This window comes from Panthera pardus, unplaced genomic scaffold (genome assembly GCF_024362965.1).
Source record: "Panthera pardus isolate Hobbes unplaced genomic scaffold, ASM2436296v1 HiC_scaffold_17, whole genome shotgun sequence".
Classification (NCBI taxonomy): Eukaryota; Metazoa; Chordata; class Mammalia; order Carnivora; family Felidae; genus Panthera; species Panthera pardus.
The window spans coordinates 84,716,786-84,741,011 of NW_026526732.1; the positions used below are offsets into that span (position 1 = coordinate 84,716,786).

The 24,226-nt window shown below is 40.5% G+C and overlaps 1 protein-coding gene across 6 annotated transcripts in view; it reads right to left on the bottom strand.

Moving 5' to 3' along the window:
- CD109 (CD109 molecule) overlaps positions 1–24,226 on the bottom strand; it is a 168,502-nt gene that overhangs the window by 100,937 nt on the left and 43,339 nt on the right. For all 6 annotated transcript variants that reach the window (XR_002071968.2, XM_053904723.1, XM_053904722.1 and 3 more), the window contains 3 exons: positions 15,367–15,395; positions 7,917–8,147; positions 2,469–2,594 (listed from right to left, as the gene is read on the bottom strand). Coding sequence is in view for 5 of the 6 variants with exons in the window: in XM_053904723.1 (XP_053760698.1) it covers positions 2,469–2,594; positions 7,917–8,147; positions 15,367–15,395 (386 nt within the window). In the remaining variant the exon portion in view is untranslated. The remainder of the gene's footprint in view (positions 1–2,468; positions 2,595–7,916; positions 8,148–15,366; positions 15,396–24,226) is intronic.

The window sequence follows — 24,226 nt, forward strand, 5'->3', positions numbered from 1 at the left end:
TCCTATGTGGAATTTAAGAAAGAAAACAGATGAACATAGGGGAAGGGAAACAAAAATAAGATAAAAAAAAAAAAAAAAAAGAAAGGAAGACAAACCATAAGAGACTCTTAAATACAGAGAACAAACTGAGGGTTGCTGGTGTGGTGTTTGGGTGGGGTATGGGCTAAATGGGCGATGGGCATTAAGGAGGGCACTTGTTGGGATGAGCACAGGGTGTTATGTGTAAGTGATGAATCACTAATTTCTATTCCTAAAATCATTATTACACTATATATGTTAACTAACTTGAATTTAAATTAAAAAAATAAAATTTTTTAGAACTTAAAAAATAAAATAAATTTTAAAATTAAAAAAAAAAAAACAACACCTGATGGACCTCACTGACTCAGCACCTCACGATTCCTCCGCTGTCACACTGCCTTGTTTTCCTGTCACGCTTACGTTATTCAACTTTTATCATATTATCCATGTCAGCATAACGATGATATTGAGGACAGAGATTTTGCATGTTTACCTCCTTATTTCCACAACTGCCCTATACGCCCTCACATATTTGATACAGGGACAGATAGATGGAAAGACAGACAGATGGATAAACAACTGATCCTGGAGAACTCTATAGTGAAATCAAAGGTGGGAACTAAGAAAACCCTAATTCCTTCACACTCACAGTATATGTCCTAATCATCAACTCCCATCATTCCCCACATGTGCCAGTAACACCAAACTTCTCCCAAACCCCCAGACCCGTGAGGCTCTCTTCCATCTTCCCAACGTCTACACACAGCCTTCTCTCTGTGAAGTCTCACAAACACTGACTCTCCTCTTCCTCCATAAGCACAAATGTCTGGCTCCCCTAGAGCTCAACACCCCCTCCTCCAGGCTTCCCTGAGCCCTACACACACCTCTACACTTTCTCACTGCCCAACTGTCTCACCCCTGCAGCACACCCTCTCCGCAGGCACTCTTCATGGATGCTCAAAAACCATGTGCTGGCTAAGAGAGACTAGATCTGCTTTTAGGATGTGACCCCTGCCTAAAAGCAGAAAGGAGAAAATTTTTTTTAATTTTTTTGGTACACTTATCCCACTTAAGGTCTTATGTTAATGAATGATTATTCCTTCTAATAAAGTGGTTCTCAGTGGGGAAGGGAGAGGGTATTTTTTCCCCCGTGGAGAGTGACAATGCCTGTAGACAATTCTGTTTGGCACACTCGGGCTGCTACTGGCATCTGAGGGGCTGAGGCTAAAGATCCTGCTAAACATCCTACAGTGTACCCAACCATGCCCACAGAAAAAAATTTTTGTCCAAAATGTCAACAGCTCTTTTAATAGAACTATTTTTAAAAGCTCTTATTCACAAACTTATATATTTTTTAATAAACTCCAGAGGAAAATGGGACAATATTCAATGAATCTTCAAACATCACACAGGGATGCACAGGAGGAAACCTAAGGCAGAGAGATGAGTCTGCCCTGTGAGATCTCAGAGCTTCAAAGGTTGGCAACAAACAAAGGAAGTAGGTAGAGGAGTTGGGGAGAAAGAGGACTTGGGGAACAGAAAATTGGTGTGGTCGTTTAAAACCACTGTTTCTTTTTTTTTTTTTTTTGTATGTTTTAATGTTTTGTTTTGTTTTGTTTTTTGAGAGAGAGACAGAGAGAGGCACAAGTGGGGGGAGGGGCAGAGAGAGAGGGAGACACAGAACCTGAAGCAGGCTCCAGGCTCTGAGCTGTCAGCACAGAAACCTATGCGGAGCTCCAAAGCATGAAACGTGAGATCATGATATGAGCCAAAGTCAGACACTTAACCGCATAGCCACCCAGACACCCCAATCACTGTGTGTTTGAAAACAATGATAAAGTAGGTTAGTCCAATCTCATCAGGAGTCATTCAGAGACATAAAATTTGCTAAATTATAACTATGTATCTGTAGCTTAGTTTTAAAATACTCAATGTATGCACTGAACAAGTAAAATAAACATTAATCAGTTTTACATTAAACACAAAACGTTTTGCGGTGCCTGGGTGGCTCAGTCGGTTGAGCATCCGACTTCGGCTCAGGTCATGATCTCGCACTCTGTGAGTTCAAGCCCCACGTCTGGCTCTGTGTTAACAGCTCAGAGCCTGGAGTCTGCTTCAGATTCTGTGTCTCCCTCTCTCTCTGACCCTCCCCTGCTCATGCTCTGTCTCTCTCTGTCTCTCAAAAATAAACATTTAAAAAAATGCCAAGTGTTTTAACCTTCAAACATTGTATTACAGAAAAAGACAACAATGGCTAAAATTCTAACATATTACAATGAAAGCTAACCCATTGATAAACACAGTAAATTCAAAATAAACCCCTTAAATTATCTAGATGTTCAGATTAACAATTTTCTGTTCATTGAATAAATGACATTGGAGATATTTCCCCACCTGACCTAATTAAACCACTTTAGCATTCCCCCTGAAAATATATTTATACTCACATTCACTTGAACTTGAATGGACCAGTCACCAAGTATTGGATGGGAAGATAATTGAAAAGTTTTGGAAACGATGCCAAGATCACTTTGTTCTGACAACCACTGTTGGATCAAATTGGACTTGGGGTCCTACAACAAAAACCGTACATGTTAACTATATAAATACTGCCGCATACATGTGTTATAAATGATGCCCTCCATGCAGCACTCCCAGGGACATCCTAAATATGGCACAGAGATACGTTTTGTAAAATGTTGGCCATATGTTACTAAACAGAAGACAAATCAGAATTTCTTCCTTTCTCATACCCTCCTGAGAACATCTTTATTCTGCTCCACCTTCCAATTCTTGGCACCATATTTCCCTCTACATGGAACACACACGACATGTGTAGCACCAAACCTGTGCTGTCATTGTTAACCTAGAGATAACAGACCTCGTGTATGTATTCAGGGCCCACTGCGTGTCAGGCACTCTGTCGTATCATTACCACTCATACGTCACTCAATCATCACAACTCTCCCTCAGGGTAGGACTGTCCTCACATTATAGCAGAAAACAGATTCCCACAGAGGTTAGGTAAACACTCAACTGTAAGTAATACATGAATTCAGGATTCGAACCCACACACCGTTTAATCCAACAAAATGTATCATAGCCATGTTTAGCCAAGGTTGTCCAGGAAAAACACTTCAGTTTTCCTAGACTTCCCCAAGGATCCCGTCATGCACACTCAGCCAAGCCAATGCAGCAGTCATCCCGGACTTCCCTTCACATTCCCAGCCCCGTCAACTCCACCTCTTTAATCTCTCTCTAATCCTCACATCCAGCTGCCATGTCCTGTTTTCTGACTATTACGACTAATCTCCCTCCTCCACTCTTGCCCTCCAATAAATACATCTTCCCCTCTGCCAACAGTGTTGTCCATCTGAAACACAAATCTGAGACTGAGGCAAAGTGGTGGAAATGCTTGGTACAGTTCCTGACATATGACAAGCAGCGGACCACGAGGTGGTGATAGCTTTTGTTTGCCTATAGAATGAGGTCTACGCTCCTTGACATAGTTTACATAACTTAGCAGTCTGATTCCATCTATATTTCTATGCTCATCTTCCTCTAAACATACAGATTTCTTTGCAATTCACTCCCAAAAGCCCATGCTTCTCAGTCTCCACAATTGCTGCACAGAATGCCCTCCCTTCCTGTCCAATAGGTGAAATAAACTCCAGTGTCCTGCCTCCTATACATGCTTCCAACAGACAAAATGGCCACTTCCTGGAGAGTCCCTAGTACATCTGGAGTTTACCCCTTTTGAGGACTACCCCTTTTGAGTTTACTGAACTTATGGGTTTTATGGGGTTTTTTGTTCCCAGCTAGACTGTGAACTCATGAGAGCAGGGATCAAATATTTTCCCTGATTGTTATTCTCTATCCTTTGACTAGACGTAGTGGGTCAGCCCAGTTAACGGAAGCCAGAAGAAACCTCTCTCCCCAAGTGGGGGAGGATGTGAAAGTCAGAGGTAAGGACAATGCTGAGAATTGAGTTAGGAATAGTCTAGTAAGCCAGAAACTAATTGTTAAAACCAAAGACCAAAGCAAGTCAAGACTAAGTAGGTCACCCTCCTTGGCAAACTCCTAGGACAGGCATTGTAATCAGCTGTTGGCTCTCCTGCACCTGCCACAGCATGACGCGTGGGTGAAAACAAAAAATACCTTTTTTCTTCTGTCAGCCTGACAAAAATAAAAAATAATAATAATAATTCCCAGTGTTATTTAAACTGAATGGAAAGGAATGTTCATACTCTGCTGATGCATTATTTGGTGAGGGTATACGCTTCTCCCAGGTGGTACCATGGCCCTACAAAGGAAGTTCTAAATGAAGTCTTTGACGACTTTGAACCTGGAGGATCTGGACGGTTGGGAGTGAATGAGATAATCTCTCTGGTTTGTCAAGCCTGCCTCAGACCTAGGCCTAACTGTCACCAACCGGAAAACACAGACAATGTAGAAACACCAGAAGTTTTTACACATCAGGATTCGAACGGGCCATGCATGGTGGCACCACAGCAGAACCCAGCATTTGTATGTCACCATCTCCTGCTAGGACACACACAGGACAGCCATATACAACATGAACAGTGGCCCTGACACAACCAGAACAGCCACATGCTGGAGATGCTGCAATAGTGGCCCCTTGTGCTCTCTGAGTCACCTTTAGATGGTTCTGGTGCCTCAGAACAGCACAGTACCTGCTGCCTGTGTCAGACTGTCTCAAGCAATAAATCCCCGGCTGGAGAATATGTCCAGTAGGAGTATTTCTGCCACTCCTCAGAGTCCTGGATTATGCACCCAGCGTCTGTCTAGCATGTAGAACTGGAGAAGTCAAATCACTTAAACGAGGTGGTCCCCTCACCTCACCAGGGATGAGGTCCTGGTTTTGTCATGGCTGCCCCACGCCAGAGTGTCAGGGCACAATCACAAGATATACCCTTAAGGCAACAACAGCTATTCCCATACAAGGTCATTCATCTGTACTTTCTTCAGGAAGGGAGTCACAGTAGAAGTCTGCTGTGCCAGCTACCATGGAGGTGTTGAAGGCACTGGTTTCCATAGTGTCAAGCCAGAGTAGCCAGAGGTAGCGAGAATTAGAGCAGAGGTAGGGCACGTTTTTACCACTGTCAAAAGGGCCCTGAAGGCCTTTTCAACCTGAGAAGGTCAGTTATCAAGGCAGACAAAATTAATAATACCAAATGACAAAAAAAAAACAAACAAACCACAAAACACTGAGCACCCCCTGAACATGCTGTGACTTGACAGTCAATATTTTAGCTACATCCTACAGCTACAGCAATTCTTTTTCTTTTTTTTTACAGCTTGCTGATTTGACAAGTTTATACACTCTGCTATGCTCACCACAAGTGTAGCTACTAGCTGTCCTGTTAGGTCACTTACTATTACAGTATCACTGACTCTCTTCTTGACCAGGCAGGATGGATTCCGAGAAGTTAGCCTCCCAGCCATCAGTGCACTTCTCCACGTTAGCCTGAAGGTGGTGCTGTACTAGGGAGTACAACTTTGTTCAAGTCAGGGGTTCTTGTTACACTAAGTTCCACTTTTTTCTAAGAGGTTTTGCCAAGAAACCAACTATTCTACACTGAAAGATGTAGAAAACATCACATTCTGGCCCAAATGACTGTTTTTCAGATGGAGGAAGACAGCAGTGTGGGCATCAGTGCTCCCATGTGGCTTCTGCAAGTGGCAAGGCTGGACCTGAGTTCATATCCCAGCCTCACTGCCCGGGTGCAGACAGCAGAGTATGGCAACCCCCTGGGCACTGTTCCCAACCAGTCTGGGTTCCAGGTGGAATTTCAGTCTAAACGCCCCTTCCCGAGCCAAGAGGGCCACATGCTGGCAAAGCCAGTAGAATTTCTCAGGACCACAGGTCTCTCTGAGAAAGCCAAATGTGGCAAGCAAAGCCCAGAGTTGTAGAGAATAGCCCAAGAGTACAAATCAAAGGTTTCAAAGGCAGATCCTAAAGCACCATGGCGAGGCAAAATAATAAAAATGCACAGACAGCACAGTTCTAAATGCTTTACTTAAATTACTCACTTTAATCCTCACAAAAACCTCTGTGAGGTATTTGTCCCGCATCAGCAGGGTTAGTTCTGGGTTGATGCCTAGAACGGGCAATTTATCAAGTGCTGACTTTCATTACCACAGGTAGAACGAGGCAGATTGGATATAAACCGCCAGAGACAGGCAGGTGACCTCTAAATCCCCCACCTTACACTTAATTTCTGGCACGTACTAAGTTCTCAGTAGATGTGGATAAACGGTGAAAGATGATATGACTGCGGTCCATAAAGCCCTGCTTAGAGAGCTACTTGAATTTAGACATGCTATTCACTATGCCAACCTCCTTTTTAGACATTCCGTTATACAGTGAAGGCAGAGATTCACAGGACTGCAATTCTTGGAAATTCAAGAAATACACACTGAGCAGCATGCCAGCTGATGTGTTTGCTACAAACACAATCTGGCTTGAAGTTACACGTATACATGTTTGTTTGCTTGATTTTTGTTTGGCTTTTAGTTTAATTTATAACAACAAAGAAGTTAAGAAGAATAGGAAGATGCTGAACTAAAAAACCTAAATTTGCCTTCCATTCTATGTCATTTATCAGAACATTGAAGGAAACCAAGAGGGTTCCCAGGACCAGGGACTTTCAGTTATAAAATCAAGAGAGTCCCAGGCAAACTGAGGTGAGCTGATCACCTTATTTCCATGTAATGATCAAATGTCTAGTATTCTCCTCAGCATAAGTATAGAAAAGCAGGTCCAGCAGGATATCAATGGTCCTCAACTTGGTTCCCACAGGAAAACACTCAGTCTAACTATCTGCCTCCAGACTATCAGAGTGTGCAAGCAGCAGAGGCCAAATGACTCCCTGCCAAAGGGGTTCCCATAATAACAAGAGCTAATGTTCAGTGAGCATGTACTATGTGGCAGGCATAGTTCTAAATGCTGTGCTTGGATTATCTCACAAAACCTTTGTGAGGTATTATTATTATTACACATTCTACAAATAAAGAAACTGGGGCTCTGAGAGATTAATTTTCTCACACAACTAGCATCTATTCTTCTTAGAGCAGACAGTGATCCTTTTATAAGTCAAATCACATCACGCCTGTCCTCAGAATTCTCCAGTGAATTCTTGCTTCACTCAGAGTAAAATCCAAAGTCCATATCATGCCTAAGAAGACCCTGTATGGTCCATCCCTCCTCCAACCAACATACCTATATCTTACCTCATCTCCTAATATTTGTCCCCTCACACCCTGGTACACTTTCAGCCTATTTTTCCTCCAATGCACCCAACAAGTTCCCACCAGGGCCTTTACACAAGCTGTTCCCTCTGTATGTATGGGCTCATTCTTTTATTTCCTTTAGGTCTCTGCTCAAATAGGACTCCCCTAACAATCTAGAGAAAAGAGCAAACATAAACATTCTCACTCTCTTACACACACACACACACACACACACACACACACACACACGCACATACACACACCAATCCCTTTATATACATATTTATGTGTTTATTTAGTGCCTGTCTCCACACTATTCACTGAAATATAAGCTTGATGTGAGCAGGGGACTTAATCTGTTCTGCTCAGTGCCCCACTCCAGAGCCCTGACCACAGAAGTTCAAAAAATGTTTAACAAATGAATTAATCAATGAAGAAGCAAGGACTGGAGCCCAAGCTAGCCAACTTTGGAGCCTGAGCTCTGACCCCACTGCTCTACCATTTCCCTTCTGAGAGAGAGTATTCTCATGTTGGGAGGGAAGATTACCCAAGGCTAATTCTAAGATAACCTGACCAGAACTTCACACAGAGCTTTAGTAAGATGGCTCGAGCTTCTTACTTTATTTCTATCTGGCACTTACCTTAATTAGAATGTTTAAAGAAGTTTTATAAGGTTTAAAATCTGAGAAGAGTGTAACGACACGAAACTTCACTTCCTGCTTCGGCTTGTACAGGGACTTGTCTGTTTGAATGAAGACAGTCATTCTCTTGGTCTCAAATGATAAGCGCGTACTATTAGAAAATAAGATCTCATCCTGGGCACGTCCAGTTACACGTAGCTCATAAATCCCATCTGCACTGTTCAGAGGTAGCTGGAGAAAATGAAGAGATCAGTCTCATTATTTTACCTCAAAAATGTTTTTAATTATGTTAGAATAGAAAAATTTCTATTTTTTAGGTTTACTTATTTTATTGAGAGAGAGAGAGAGAGAGAGGGAGGGGGGAAGGGGCAGAGAAAGGAGAGAGAGAGAATCCCAAGCAGGCTCTGTACTGTCAGCACAAAGCCTGCCATCAGGATCAAACCCATGAGATCATGACTTGTCCAAGAATTGGACACTCAACTGACTGAGCCACCCAGGCACCCCAAGAATAGAAAATTTAAGTCTATAGTATTATTAAAAGTAATTGCCATGTTGAAAAACTTGCCCCTTCTAGGCACCAACATTAAACAATTTGTTTTCCCTCTTAACATCCTGTAGTTTTCTCTCCCGTTAAATTGCAGGGTTCTCGGAATGGAGGGCTCAACACCAGTCACCTTGTCATTTCCTAGCCCAAGTGTACATTCTTCCCAACAGTCACTGTAGGTCAGAATATTTAAGGTCTTTCAACACTTTTCCATGCCTCCCTCTTTGAGGCAGTCAACTGGTGAAAAGCACAATTTGCACAAGACTTGTTTCTTGCCGTATCTCTCTCGAACTCTTTTCTACAGTGTGCTCTCTTCCTGCATCCTGCACATCACAGGTCATCATCCTGGAAAGGATGGGGGTGCTGCTGCTTTCCTACTACTATTACCAACAGAATTCTTACCTTCCAGCATTAACAGACTTGAAGCCATACAGCAGTTTACATGACCTGTCATTTTACAACAATCCTTCAGGTGGTGCTCTCACTAACACCATTTTATACAGGGGCTTCCAGGAATTTGGGAAGCTGTTCCAGGTTACTAGCTGAGATTCAAACCCAAGATGAGCTACACTACTCTAATAAAAGCCTCCATATGGTGTCTTTAAAGCATGTCTGACAATTCTCTGACTCTCTGCCCTTCAAAAAGTAGAGCCTCATTCCCCAGACTTAGGGACTTGCTTCTCAAGAAAATAATGAAGCTGTATTAGAGAAAAGATGGCTTCTGCCTGGTTCTCTTTCTCTCTGGGATTCTTCGCTCTGGGGGAATCCAGCTGCCATTTGAGGAGGACACTCAAGAAGCCTGTAGAGAGGCCCACATAGGGAGAAATGAGGCCCCCCACCAAAACCCACCACCAGCTCGACAGCCATATGAATGAACTACCTTACATTCAGTAGGAATGACCTACTGAAGCCTTCAGGTGACTGCAGGCCTAACTGACATCCTGACTGCAGCCTTGTAATAGCCCAAAGCTTTGGGATAATCGGTTACACAATAGATGGCTAGTATACCTGACTTTTAGTTCGTTTTCATGATAATAAACCTGAGGTTCTGAAAGTAAATTCTGGCTCGTGTTGGCAAATAAGTTTTGTCCACAGAAAGCTCAGAGATCCTCCAGTAACTGCAGCTACCTTGAAGCTCACAATATGGATGAGAATATGAAGGAAATGTAACAAGCCACCAATAAAATGGTCAGCAAAAAAATATTTAGGGAGAAAAGTACTGATGCCCACAATTTACTTGGAGACACATTTTAAAAATAAGATGAATTAGGGGTGCATGGGTGGCTCAAACAGTTAAGCATCTGACTCTTGGTTTCAGTTCGGGTCATGATCTCACAGTTCATGAGTTCAAGCCCTGCATTGGTCTCTGCACTGAGCATGGAACCTGCTTGGGACTCAATCTCTCCCTCCCTCTCTGCTCTTCCCTGGCTTGCTTTCTCCCTCTCTCTCAAAAAATAAGTAAATAAACATAAAATTTTTTTTAAAATAAGATCAATTAATGGATGGAGAGACAGATGGATGGATAGATATGAAATAGAGCAAGTATAGTAAAGCATTAATGGTAGATTCTGAGTGGTGGATACAGAAGTGCTCACTACAAAATTCTTTCAAGTTTTTTTTTATATTGGAAAAATTCTTAATAAAATGTTAGAAGAACAATCAGTAGCATCACATTTACATAACTTCTAGTGCCAATTTTTGCTTTTCTTCAATAAATATTTATTGAGCACCTTCTAGCTCCAAATTGTTCTAAGTCCTTGGAATACAACATGAGCCAAAGATGTGTGACCTAGTAAGGCTAAGAGTCTAGCTTGGAACTTGCATTCTTATATTCTATTTTCCCAAATGATACTTCAGTTCTCAGATTCTTTTAAATAGATATTTTAATACTATAAGCAGAAAATTAAATATGCCAGCATATCATATATATGGCAAAGGTTCATAAATACTTTATATTTAAATAATGATATTTGATGGGATTGCTTTTTATGATTTGGATATAGTTTGATCATTTTTAGTGGCACAGAGGCTCCAGAACTGATAGTAGATTGAAGATTTACGTCAAATTAATAATTCAGAGGCGCAAAACTAAAGAGCCCTATTTAACCATGACAATGCCAAATAAAGAAGCAGAAGTAACACAGACGTATTCAAAAACACAATCTCTGTGCCCTACTCCATCCTCCATCAGGGAGCTGGATCGCCTCAGGAGGAGACAGTACTATCTTTATGCTCCTTTCAGCTACCCCAAGTAATTTGCTTTTTTATTTTATTTTATTTTATTTTATTTTATTTTTAATTTTTTTAACGTTTATTTATTTTTGAGACAGAGACAGAGCATGAACAGGGGAGGGGCAGAGAGAGAGGGAGACACAGAATCTGAAACAGGCTCCAGGCTCTGAGCAGTCAGCACAGAGCCTGACACGGGGCTCGAACCCACGGACCGTGAGATCATGACCCGAGCCGAAGTCGGACGCTTAACTAACCAAGCCACCCAGGCGCCCCAGTAATTTGCTTTTTTAGCTGCCCCATTAGAAATCCTGCCCACCCTCCATATGTAAGATTTAGGTGATTCAGGATCCTCAAAGCCTCAGTGTTATTCCCAGGGCTGGAAAGTCAGAGATTACAAAAGAACTTGGTGTATCAGTAGACCAGAGGTGACTCTATAAACCAGGAGGCATCACCATACACCTTGTGGTGTCACTGCCGACTCTGCATGGCACTAAGGATGCTGAGCTGTGGTAGAGAGCTTGACCCTCCACTGTTAACAGTAGAGGGACATAATGTGAAAGAGAATGAAGAAAATAATGTGGATTTTAAGCAATCTTTACGAAGGTTTTTCTCTGTATCAGACCTAGAATGGGTTGTAACCTGCTCCCCACAGTGGAGAGGCCACCAGAAGGTATTAAAAGCGCTTGTATCTCTACTGATCCTTCTGCCTTCTTGGGGTCCCAGTTACTGAAAGAGTTCCAGGGATTGGTAATAAAGAGGTTCCCTCATCAGAGACTTCCCATGCCCTTCTCTTATGCAAGAACCAGTTATCTACCCAAGGGGATTCTGCAGTTTCACATGTTGAGCTGAGCGCTGAGGGCTGGAAAAAGATACAGTTCCCACAAACGGACACTGCCTGGCAGCAGTACATCAAGGAGCTTTGATCAGCCAAGTACCAATTGGCACCTGAGTGGCGCGTGCTCATTATGCTAAGTCTATTCTGTGTATACATAAATGCAAATTTCCTGAGTAAATGATTGCTCTTTGCCCAGGGTATTTAAGGCAAGTGTGCTCAAAAAGGTCCTTGGGGAGGGACTCCTGGCTGGCTCAGACAGTGGAACTAATGACTTTTGGTTGGGGTTGTGAGTTCAAGCGCCATGTTGGGTGTAGAGTTTACTTAAAAATAAAATAGAAATAAATAAAAATTGGGGCGCCTGGGTGGTTCAGTCGGCTAGGCGTCTGACTTCAGCTTAGGCCATGGTCTTATCGCTCGTGAGTTCGAGCTCGCATGGGGCTCTCTGCTTTCAGTGTGGAGCCGGCTTCAGTTCCTGTCTCCCTCTCCTTTTCCCCTCCCCAGCTCATGCCTTCTCTCTGTCCCAAAAGTAAATAAAAACATTGAAAAAAAATTTTTTTAATAAAAACAAATAAAAATTTACAAAAGATCCTTGGTGGGCAAGGAACTAATCTGGGATGACTAAAACCATTTAACCTTCTCTGAAAGATCAATTATCAAGGAAACGGAGACAACAAAATAGGATTTATCCTACTCTACTTCATTAATTACTTATAATTACTAAAATAAGGAGAGATTTCAAATAACTTTCAAAATAAAATTGAGGGATTTAAGATGACAGTTTCTACTTAAAATATATTTTTAAAATGTTAATTATACATAAAATAAACTTCAAAACATTCCTAACTTTAAAAACCTCTCCCTCATGTTAAGTTGGATTTATTTACAGAGAATAAAAGAAATTTGCCTAAAACATTTTCTGCAAAAAAATAACCTTTATACTAAGCATCAATCATTTTTATTTACTTCTTATTAAAAGTTGATTTTAGTGCATCAAAAATAGAAACAATGAGCTAATCAGATATTAAAAACCATTTGTTTTAATGAAGTCAAAATATTTACATTTTACAGCAAAAATTCATGAGAACCTCAAAAAACAATCTGAAATATTACAAACATCAGAATGCAAGTGCACACTCTGAAAGCTGAGCCTATTTTAACTGACAACTCATAACAATGCAGAACTTTCTATTTTTGCCAAGCATTATCAAATTTTCCCAGACACACTTTATGACTAAGTCTTTAAATTTTTGTTTTACTAGAAAAGGGATATAATGTCTAAGAAAGCCTCGATAGGTAATTGCTATATCTATCTACAATAGAAATGGCATTACTGGGAAAGACAAATACAGGATTTGGAGTTAGCATTTCCCATAGGTAAGGATTAAAAGAATAATAGCAGCCAAAGCCCAGTTAATGATAGTTTGGACAAGTGCAATTTATAATAAACTGACATTACTGGAACAATCCCAAGCCTGATGCCTTCTCTTTCCAGCCTTTCTACACTTCCAGCCTGTGTAACTATAGGCTTCTCTGATGAAACCAGACAGTTGTACTTTAAGCTGTGGTTTCTGAACTTAAATCCCACCCTCTTCTGCTACAGGACAATTCTATTACACAGGATTTATTTTAATCTTCTCATTGGAATACTCTTTCAACACCATCATGGCCAGCATCTATTATTTTAGGGTACATAAACGCAATGTAATGTTTTATTACCACTGAGATTGGGCTCTCCCCCCATTTCCACCTGCTTTGCCTCTCTTTCCCTACTTCCTATTCAACAATAGAAAAGCAGTTATATTTCTTAAGAGGGAAAGTACAAACATAATAGGTAAGAAACAACAGCTATGGTACATAAGTAATTTTTATAAAGTACTGTTTGGTAGAGCTACATTTTCTAGGAATACCATCCCCTACCACCACCCCTGCAAAAACTAATGTGCTTTCTGAATGTGCTTGATAAGTAACCTTCAAGAAGTAATGGGGGAACCTGGCTCATCAGTTAGTGCTAATCCTACATTAAGTAGGTAAAGTATCGGGGCCCAAGTTGTTAAAAAGAAACCACAGGCCCACGGTGGAGTCATTTGCTCCCAAAACAGTACATCGGGACTTAACTGCAGTTTCAACCTCTCCAGGAGTGGAATTTTAAGCCAATCAATCTGGAACTTTCTGACAAGCACCAATGAGGTCATCTGTCACTTGGGCCCTCTCCCCCACCCCCACCCCACCCAAAGGAAGATGAGGTAATCTGCAGGATAAGACCCCTTGCCCTTCCCTTGCCTGGAACAATCCTTTCTTTTCTTTTGCTAATAACTTCCTTGCCCCACCTTCCTTCCTACAAAAACCTTCCGTGTTGTACAACTCTTTGGAGCTCCCCTCTGCTTGCTAGGTGGGATCCTGCCCAATTCATGAATCTCTTAATAAAGCCAATTAGATCTTCAAATTTACCGGGTGAAATTTTGTTTTTTAACAAAGTCATTAGTCAACTGTTCTCAGAAAAGTATACCAAATCGCATCTCTTGTTGGATGCTGTGGTCTACTTTCTCTACAGTACATTCAAAGTGTGAAGCTCCAAAATAAAACATGGTAATAAAAGTACAAACTTCCAAATCAAAGCTATGAGAAGCAGGATCAGTTCACAAACAGCATTTAATCACCAGGTTTTACGACTTTCTCAACAAAATAATAACCCCTGTTCACTTCCATAGCAAATTTTACAGCACTTTCACATCTCATTTCACCTCCAAAGTAAAGTACCCCCTATGAAGGAAGCAGTTTCTTTATCCCCTTTTCCAGAGCTAGGACAAGGGTGGGGTGAGTGAGACCCTTGCCTCTGGTGCAAAACTTAAGGAGGAGCCAAAAAAATCAGTAATCAAGATAAGTAAATTTTTAATATTTTAAAATAGAAAAGGTAGTGCAAAAAATTAAATTATGAACACAAAATTTTTTAACAAAGACAGGATCAATATCACCAATGTCTCAGGCTTCAATATGGCTCAGCGTGACCCTCCACTTTCTAGGACAGGGAAACCGAGGGGCAGAGTGTTAATTTCACACTCAAAACTTTGAGGTTCAGTAAGGCAGAAACGGCACCAAACCAGCCCAGGTTTCTTGGCAACACTCCAGGAAGGTTTCCCCAGTGAAGTTCCCTGTTTCACAAGCAAAAAATCTTTGCTATGAATTTGAAGAGGCTAATAACCGATCTCCCTGAAGTAACATTCTTTTAAAAATTTTTTTAATGTTTATTCATTTTTGAGAGAGAGGGAGAGAGAGAGAGACAGACAGAATGAGAGGGGGAGGGACCAAGAGAGAGAGGGGGACAGAGGATCCAAAGTGGGGCTCGAAGCTGACAGCAGAGAGCCAATGCAGGGCTTGAACTCACAAACTGTGAGATCGTGACCTGAGCTGAAGTCGGGCACTCAACGGATGAGCCACCAAGTGCCCCTAAAGTAACATTATTCTATTTTTTTTTTAATTTTTTTTTTAGTGTTTATTTATTATTGACAGAGAGAGACAGAGCATGAGTGGAGGAGGGTCAGGAGAGAGGGAGACACAGAATCTGAAACTGGCTCCAGGCTCTGAGCTGTCAGCACAGAGCCCGACGTGGGGCTCGAACTCACAGACAGCGAGATCATGACCCAAGCCGAAGTCGGATGCTCAACTGACTGAGCCACCCAGGCGCCCCAAAGTAACATTATTCTTAATTTAAAGGTGAAACTGAACTCAAGACAAACTCACAAGAAACGTAAATTGATATAAAAGTCAACAAAATATTAATTTATTTGTCTCATCAATGCAATGTATATTTCTGAAACCAAATTTTTTAAATGGATACTTACTGATGGAAGAGTAAGTGTCTTGAAAGAGCCTAAAAGCAAAACAGGGAAGAAAATAGAGTCATAATTGGAATATGATGATATAATACAAAACTCCCAAGAATCTCCTAAATACTCTTTCAGATGTGGAAAGAATCATAAGCTTACAGAATCACAAACTTATTTGGCCAAAACAAAACAATTTTATTAAATTCCAGAACACCTGAGAGATTATTACATATCCTTGTGCCGAAGAATTAAGGAAAGTGGAGCCAGACTTAAAAGGCTATCAGTGGGTGAACCCCCCCAAAAGATTAGTTTAAGTTCTGCTTCTCTTTTCCATTATCATTTTTGTTGTCATTGTTGCTGCTACTCTTGTTGCTGCTTTCAGGTTATACACATTTGAGGGACACTTCAATCGGTGTTGAGGAAGAACCTAAGGTTTATTTCTTACGTTCTCAGACCCTCATGATAAAAGAAGAAAAGGAAGGCATTAGTCATGTCAGTGGTGAGCTGGGACTCATAACTGACTCACTGGTATTAGAGTGAGGCAGACTTTTTTTTCATGTAAAGTTTCTAAACATAGGACTTCTAATTTAACTCATGCCAATTTCTCATCAGATCTAATTATTTCAAGGGAAAAAAAATGTTTCAAGTTAAAAACAAAAGAATACTTATCCAAAGTTGCCATTTAAGTGACATGAGTTCAGAGGTGGTGACAGGTCCTCACAGTTCCTTCATTTAAGAAATATTTGTGAATATTTAAGAATTTTTACCACAATGACAAGACAGGCATGGCCCCCATCCTCCTGGAAGCCACATGTGTCTACCCTGTAGGAACGGACAGATGCCAGAGCACAGCACAGTACAGAGCAGGGGTTAAACAAGTGGCCGCTTGAATTAGACTACATCAGTTCTAAAATGAATCAACCATGTGCTCACCCCATCCTTGAAAAAGGTACCTGATTATCCAGGCTCCATTTTTTCATCCATAACATGAGCAAGCTAATTAATAATAGTACCAATCTCACAAGGTGGTTGTGAAGAATAAGTACATTGATATCTGTAAAGTGGATAGAACAGTGTCTGCCACACAGGAAACACTTCATAACTGTAAGTCATTATAGTGCCAGAAAACCTGAAGAGCTATCCACTGGGGATGTCAGCATGCTTCTACAGCAAGGTCTTCAAATTGTTATAATGGAGCACGGAGTCAATTAGGACATATTACCAATGTCAAGTTAGAGGATCAAGTCACATATATGTACTTTCTCAACCAATATATTAAATATTAGAAAACCTTAATTCCTTAGTTTTGCTCAAATAGAAGAAATAAAGCTAATACATGTCCTGCCTGCCTACATCCTTATAAATGGTCTTGCACAACCCCCGATGTGCATACACCCACTTTGAAGACCACTACCCCAATGGGCCTCCATGAAATACAAATATGTTTTCAGCAGCAGATAAGCAATTCATCAAAATCACTTATCCCCTAGCAAGGATCAGTTTATCCAATAACTGTCGCCATAGAAAGCAAAGAGCAAGACTCTTAAATAATAGGACAAAGGACAAAAAGTGTCTTGAAAAGGAGAAGAAGGAGAAACAACTGAACAGATATAACTCAACATGGAAGGGCTGCAATAAAGATAGGGCAGAGACCACCTCAGAGGGATCAGGGGAAGGCACCTAGAGAACATGATGCCAGAGTCTAGGGTTGTAGGATAAAGGAAAATTAGCCAGATGCGAAGGAAAGGGAAGAGCTTCCAGGCAGAGCAACAGCAAGTGCAAAAGAGTGGAGGTCAGCATGAGTCTACAGAAGCAAAGAGCTGGCAGAGAGAGGATTATAGAGATGAGGCTGGACCAAATCATAAAAGGCCTTTTACACAGCGTGAGTCCTTGCCAGGATCATTCCAGGTTCTGCTGCTCTCCCAGCATCCTGAGTTAGCATTTGTCCTGAATCTTTTCAGAGCAGCAAAATATCAATATGAGATGGGTTTAATGTGCACAAGATTTAACTCTGAAATACTATAGTCATGCTTTGGGAATATCTCAACTTGTGGGAAGAAACATCTCATCAAGTTCTTATTTTTAATGAGATGGGCATATTCTATACTGAACTGAAGAGAAACTGAGAAGCCCTATGATATTGCAGCAACTAAGTTTGGTGAGACATTCAAAAGCACCATAAATACAGACAATTTACTGGACAAGTTTTGTGTTGTAAAAATATTTGCTGAAGGGAGTCATGGTACTCTCCAGGCAAAAAGACAAACCCTGTAACATATTTGAACTGAAACATTTAAATAGTTCAATATGGGGGAAAAGATGGAATTGAGAATATCCTTCACACAGCAGAATTTACTCTGATCTTAACACATACCTCAGCACATGTGAAGAGAGTATGTTCTCAATTAAAAATATACCAACAATGAACAAGTGGAATTTGAAATTAAAAATAACACCATTTACATTAGCATCCCAAACAAAGAAATACTTAGGTTTAAACCTAACAAAACGGTTACAATACCTATATGAGGAAAGTACTCTGGTAAATGAAATCAAGGAAGGATTAAATAAATGAAGGGATATTCAATGTTCACGGATAGAAAGACTCAATACTGTCAAGACGTCAGTTCTTCCCAACTTGAGCCATAGATGCAATGCAATCCTAATCAAAATCCCATAAAGTTATTTTATGGAAATCAACAAACTGATTCTAAAGTTTATGTGGAGATGCAAAGGACCCAGGATAGCCATTACAATATTGAAGGAGAACAAAGTTGGAGGATTGATGCTACCAAGTCTAAAACTTACCGTAAAGCTATAGTAACCAAGGCAGCGTGGTACTGGCAAAAGACAGGCAAACTGATTAATGGAACAGAAGATAGAGCCCATAAATAGACCCCTACTAATATGGTTGAATGATCTCTGACAAATGGGCAAAAGCAATCCAATGGAGCAAAGCTGTCTCTTCAAAAAGTAATGCTGAAACAATGGACATCTACATACAAAAAAGTGAATCTAGACAGACCTTACCCCCTTCACAAATATTAACTCAAAATAGATCATAGACTTAAATATAAAATGCAAAACTATAAAATTCCTAGAATATAGCATAGGAGAAAACCTAGATGACCTTGGTCTTTTTCGGTATAACACCAAAGATACAATCCATTAAAGAAATAATTCATAAGCTGGACTTCATCAAAATCAAAAGCTTCTGCTATGCAAACGACAACATCAACACAATGAGAAGATAAACTACAGATTGGAAGAAATATTTGCAAAAGACACACCTGATAAAGGACTGTATTCCAAAGTATGCAAAGAACTTTAAAAACTCAACAATAAGGGGCACCTGGGTGGCTCAGTCAGTTAAGCATCTGACTTCAGCTCAGGTCATTATCTCAGTTTGTGAGTTTTAGCCCCGAATCGGTCTCTGTGCTGACAGGTCAGAGCCTGGAGCCTGCTTCGGATTTTGTGTGTCTCTTTCTCTCTGCCCCTGCCCCGCGCGCACAGGCGCTCTCTCTCTCTCTCTCTCTCTCTCTCTCTCTCTCAAAAATAAACATTAAGAAAATGTTTTTAATAAATAAATAAATATTTTTAAAAAATAAAACTCAACAATAAGAAAACAAATAACTCGACTAGAAAATGGGCCAAAATATTAATAGACAACTCTGCAAAGAAGATACACAGATGGCAAGTAAGCATAAGAGAAGATGCTCCACATCATAAAGAAATGCAACTGAAGCAATAAGATACCAGTACGCTGGTATCAGTCATTGACAACATCAAATGCTGGCCAGGATGTGGAGCAACAGGAGCTCTCACTCACTGCTGGTTTGCAACGCAAAATGATACAGCCACTTAGGAAGACAGTTTGGCAATTTCTTACAAAACTGAACATACTTTTACCATATGATCCAGCAATCACATTCCTTGGCATTTACTCAAGAGTTGAAAACTTATGACCACACAAAAATCTGCACACAGATATTTACAGCAGCTTTATTAATAATTGCCAAAGCTTAGAAGCAACCAAGTTTCCTTCAGTCGGTGAGTGGATAAATAAACTGTGATACATCCAGACAATGTAATATTATTCAGCTCTAAAAATAAATGAGCTATCAGACCATGAAAAGACATGGAGGAACCTTAAGTGCATATTACTAAGCCAAAGAAGCAATCTGAAAAGGCTACATACTATACAATTCCAACTAAATGACAGCTGGAAAAAGCAAAACCATGGATACAATAAAAAGATCAGGTTGCTGCAAGGTGGCATAGAAAGATGAATAGGCAGAACACAGAGGGTTTTCAGGGCAATGAAAATACTCTGTATGATATTATAATGATGGACATATACCATTATACATTTGCCAAAACCCACAGAATATACAATGCCAAGAATGAACCCTAAGGTAAAAGATGGACTTTGGTTGTTTATGATGTGTCAGTGTAAGTTCATCCTTGCTAAAAAAAAATATGTACCATTCTGGTTAGTGATGTTGATAATAGGGGAGGCTAGGCATATATAGGTACAGGGATAATAAGAGAACTCTGCCAAAAAAAAAAGTCTTTATTTGAACGTTCAAATTGTCTGATCATTCCATTATATATATTTGTATAAATTATATAAATATAAATATATATAAATAAAATATTATACAAATAATAATATAGTAAAACCTTGGTTTGCGAACATAATTCATTCCAGAAACATGCTTGTAATCCAAAGGACTTGTATAATTTCAAGAACCATTGGCTCGGTTGTGATCATGTGACATTCGGGATCACGTACTACTCCTATTGTAAAACATCGCTCATTTATCAAGTCAAAATATTTTAGAAAAGTTTGCTCATCTTGCAGAACACTGAGAAAGAGTTACATGCAATCCAACGCTTTAATGTATATATAACGGAACGGTGAAAATACTTGAATGTTCAAATAAGTTATGGATTATAACCTACTGAATAAAGAGTCAATGTGCTCATGCTGCCCTATAAGTAAATAGATGAGTGAAAGAAGAAGAAAAGGTTCTTCTTTACCATAAAATTCCAACTAATAAACACAGAAGGAATCATGGAATTAGAAAATTTCACAACTATCACGGTAATAATTGATTCAGCGATAATCATCAATCTTGTGTGTGCAAGCTGGATGAGACTCGTGAGAAATAATGAGCTATTGTTGTCCTAAACTACTAAGTTTTGGGGTGGTTCAATCACAGAAATGGATGACTGGAATACTCTTGAAATAAAAAGAGTAACTAGCAAACCTCTAAAGGTATAGAGTCAAACACAATAGCCTGTAGCCATAGTGGCTATTGAAATGAGCAACTGAAATGTGCTACAAATACAAAATGCACCCATATTTGTAAGACTTAAAAAAGTAAAAGTATATAAACTATCCCAGTAATGATTTTACAATTACTACATGTTGATAATATTTTATGAATTACTGGGTTAAACAAAAAATATTAAAATTAATTTTTTAATTAATTTTTTTAAGTTGGACTCCACCCAGCATGGAGTCCAACACATGGCTCAAACTCATGACCATGAGATCAAGACCCAAGCTGAAATTAAGAGTCAGACACTTAACTGACTGAGCCACCCAGGCGCCCCTAAAATTAATTTCACCTCAATTTTTTTACCTTTTTTTTAAAGATCTTATTTTTAAGTAATCCCCACAGCCAACATGGGGCTCAAACTCACAACCTCAAGATCAATAGTTGCATGATCCACTGACTGAGCCAGTCAGGCGCCCCCCCCCCCCCACTTTTTTTAACCTTTCTAATGTGGTTACTAGAAAATGCTATTACATGAGTGGTAGCACCATACTTGTATTGGACAACGTTGGTGTAGAGGATGGAAGACTCACATTTTTGCTTAGAAGCAATAAAACAACGAACGGGTCTGACTGCATACAACTTTTAAGTTTGGTGAATAAAATAATAACAGATACTATTTATAGTGTTATAAAAGCATTACATATTTTAGCTGATCTAATTGGCATCATAATCTTATTAAGTATTATTATCCTTCTTTTACAAATGAGAACCCTGAGTCACAGAGGCATTAAGTGACTTGCCCAAGGTCAAACAGAAAAGAAGTAACAGAGCCAACATTCTAACACAGGCAGGCTGCCTCTTGGATCTGAACTGTAACTCACTCTCAGGGCATCTGGGTGGCTCAGTCAGTTAAGTGTCTGACTTCGGCTCAGGTCATGATCTCGCAGTCCCTGCATCAGGGACTCTGATCAGGGACTCATCAAGCCCTGCATCAGGCTCTCTGCTATCAGCTCAGAATCCACCTCAGATCTTCTGTCTCCCTCTCTCTCTACCTCTCCCCCACTCGTGCTTTTTCTCTGTCTCAAAAATAAATAAACATTTTTTTAAAAAAATCACCACTCTCAGGACAAGAACAGCAGCTGTACCTCTGTTCTTTTACCCTGCATACCTTTGATTATTGTAAAGGTTCCCCAGCCTAGAGAGCCTCTTTGTGCACGTTATCACCACTCAAAATCTCCATTACCTGGGGATCCTCTCCTCAACTCTATGCTAGTCATCAGAGAACCTGGGGATTCTCTTTCATCCATGTTTCTCCCAACCCTTAGAGTCACGCTATAAGCACTGAAGTAGCAGAGCTAATTTTAAAATAATTCATGTTATACAAGAACTTCTGAAAAGGAAATAAAAACTTGAAAATTTCCTGACTCTCATAACACTTCCTCACACTAGTTTTGATACATTTGAGGTTAATTTCAATTTCTGAAAAATCCCTCTTCAAAGGAAAGTTAAATAATCACATCTGTCTATGGTTGGGATCCCAGGGAAGCCAACGCTGAGATGGTGATTAAAGTGCAAGGGTTTGGGGAGCTCCGGGGTGGTTCCGTCGGTTAAGCACCCATTCTCGATTTCTGCTCAGGTGGTGATCTCACGGTTGTAAGATCGAGCCCTGCTTTTGGACTCTGTGCTGGGGGTGGAGCCTGCTTAGGATTCTCTGTCTCCCACTCTCTCTGCACCCACTCTCTCTCACAATAAACTTTTTTTTTTTTTTTTAAGTGCAAGTGGTTTTGTAGGGAGTGCTCTTGGGATCAGCACCTGGAGAAGGGAAGGGAAAGGAAGGAGACGGGACAGGGGAGAGAGGGAGGCAGAGCTACAACGCAGGCTCCAGAGGTGTCACAAGTGAGCTCAGGAGCAGCCATGATCCTTGAGAACTGTCCTGAGTCAGGGGGAGGGGACTGGACACTCACCCAAGGAGGAGTGCCCCTGGGGCAAGGTGATTCCCTTTACCACAGCCAATTCCCAAAGGGGGCTGGCTGTGAAGGCAGTCTGTGGCAACACTGCCAGTAGCTAGAGGGAATGAGTCCTTCTTCCCTGAAAGGCTCCATCGGGAGCATGCACAGCACAGCATCCACAATATCCCACATTGGAACAAAATCAAAAAAATTACACTGCAGAAAGCAGGGCCCCAGCAAATCAGTACCCTCGATTATTGAGAGGTATTTATTTTTCATTACTTTAGAATAAATCATCAGGGTTGACTATTTTGTCAGCCAGTGACTTGGAGGAAACAATGTGCTTCCTTTCCATCATGGACTAACATACAGTCTACCTCCATCACCACCAGATTTACAAAGACTGTGTGTGTGTGTGTGTGTGTGTGTGTGTGTGTGTGTGCGCGTGCGTGTGTGTGTGTGTGTGTGTGTGTGTGTGTGTGTGTGCGCGCGCGCGCATTAGGGCAAGGGGCGGGGGATTTATTTTTATCTAAGTGTGACACCAAATAAGGAGAAAGTAAAAAACAGCTGTGAATCTACAATCCAAATAAATCCAGTAAGTTGATTAATTGGAGGGCAAGCATTTCAGCAATTCAAGACGAGCTACCAACCCCCCCCCCCTTTTTTTTTTAATGTAGCTCTTTTGGTCAAACTTTTGAGGGGTTTTCTCATTAGAGAAAAATTGGAAAAGGATGTTGACTGCATGCCTGGGTCCCACTACTCTGACACATGAGAGTGTCTGTGTACAGACCCAGGAAAGACAGAGTCAGAAACAGAAACTGCCCCCAAAAGCTGGAGTGTAGGGGCAGAGATGTCCCACCCACCCCTGATTCTGACTGGATTCAGGGAGTGGCTCAAAGGATATGTAGAGGAGATCCAATTTAAAGCCCACTCACTGCTCTTGTGTGTCCTTATTAAAAGGTCGACTTCAAGTACTTGACATTTTTTTCAACATGTTGTGTTCCCTCTAAATTTACAAATGCAGCTTGGAATTTCCTAGGCACTTACTAAGCCTTATGTGAAAGTCCTACATTCTAGAAATAATTTACACAGTCAAAACATAAAATTGGGAGCAGAGTGGTGGGAGTGTAGATGAGAAATAGTAATCTCTTTCTGTACTGTTGCTAGCTTGAAGATTAAATAGAATTTGCAAATTGTTGTGACCACTTCTGCTGCCTTTTAGCAAGTTTCCATTCAGACATGGGAAACAGTCCCCACCTCTTAAAACACTGCATGGCACTCTTTTAAATCAAAGACTAAAGATCTACTCTGTTATGTGAAGTCCTTCTCAATATTATTGTAGATAAGTCTGTAAAACTCCGGTCATTTTTGTGTATAACCAGAGTCAATCTTTGAACCCTTTCAGATGCTTTCTCCTTCCCATCGCTGCCGAAGCCACTCAAAAGAAACCTTGTTTTAAGGCTTCACAATTGGCACAAGCCTGAGAGCTGGCCATTTGATTTACAAATAGAGTCCAGCTATTTTTAAGTTGTGTAATAAGCATACACAAAAACTAACCTTCCCTTAACTTTTTAAACACACTCTATAATACCATATGCTGCCTCTTCTGACATCTGTGCTCACCAAATAGCTCTGCAG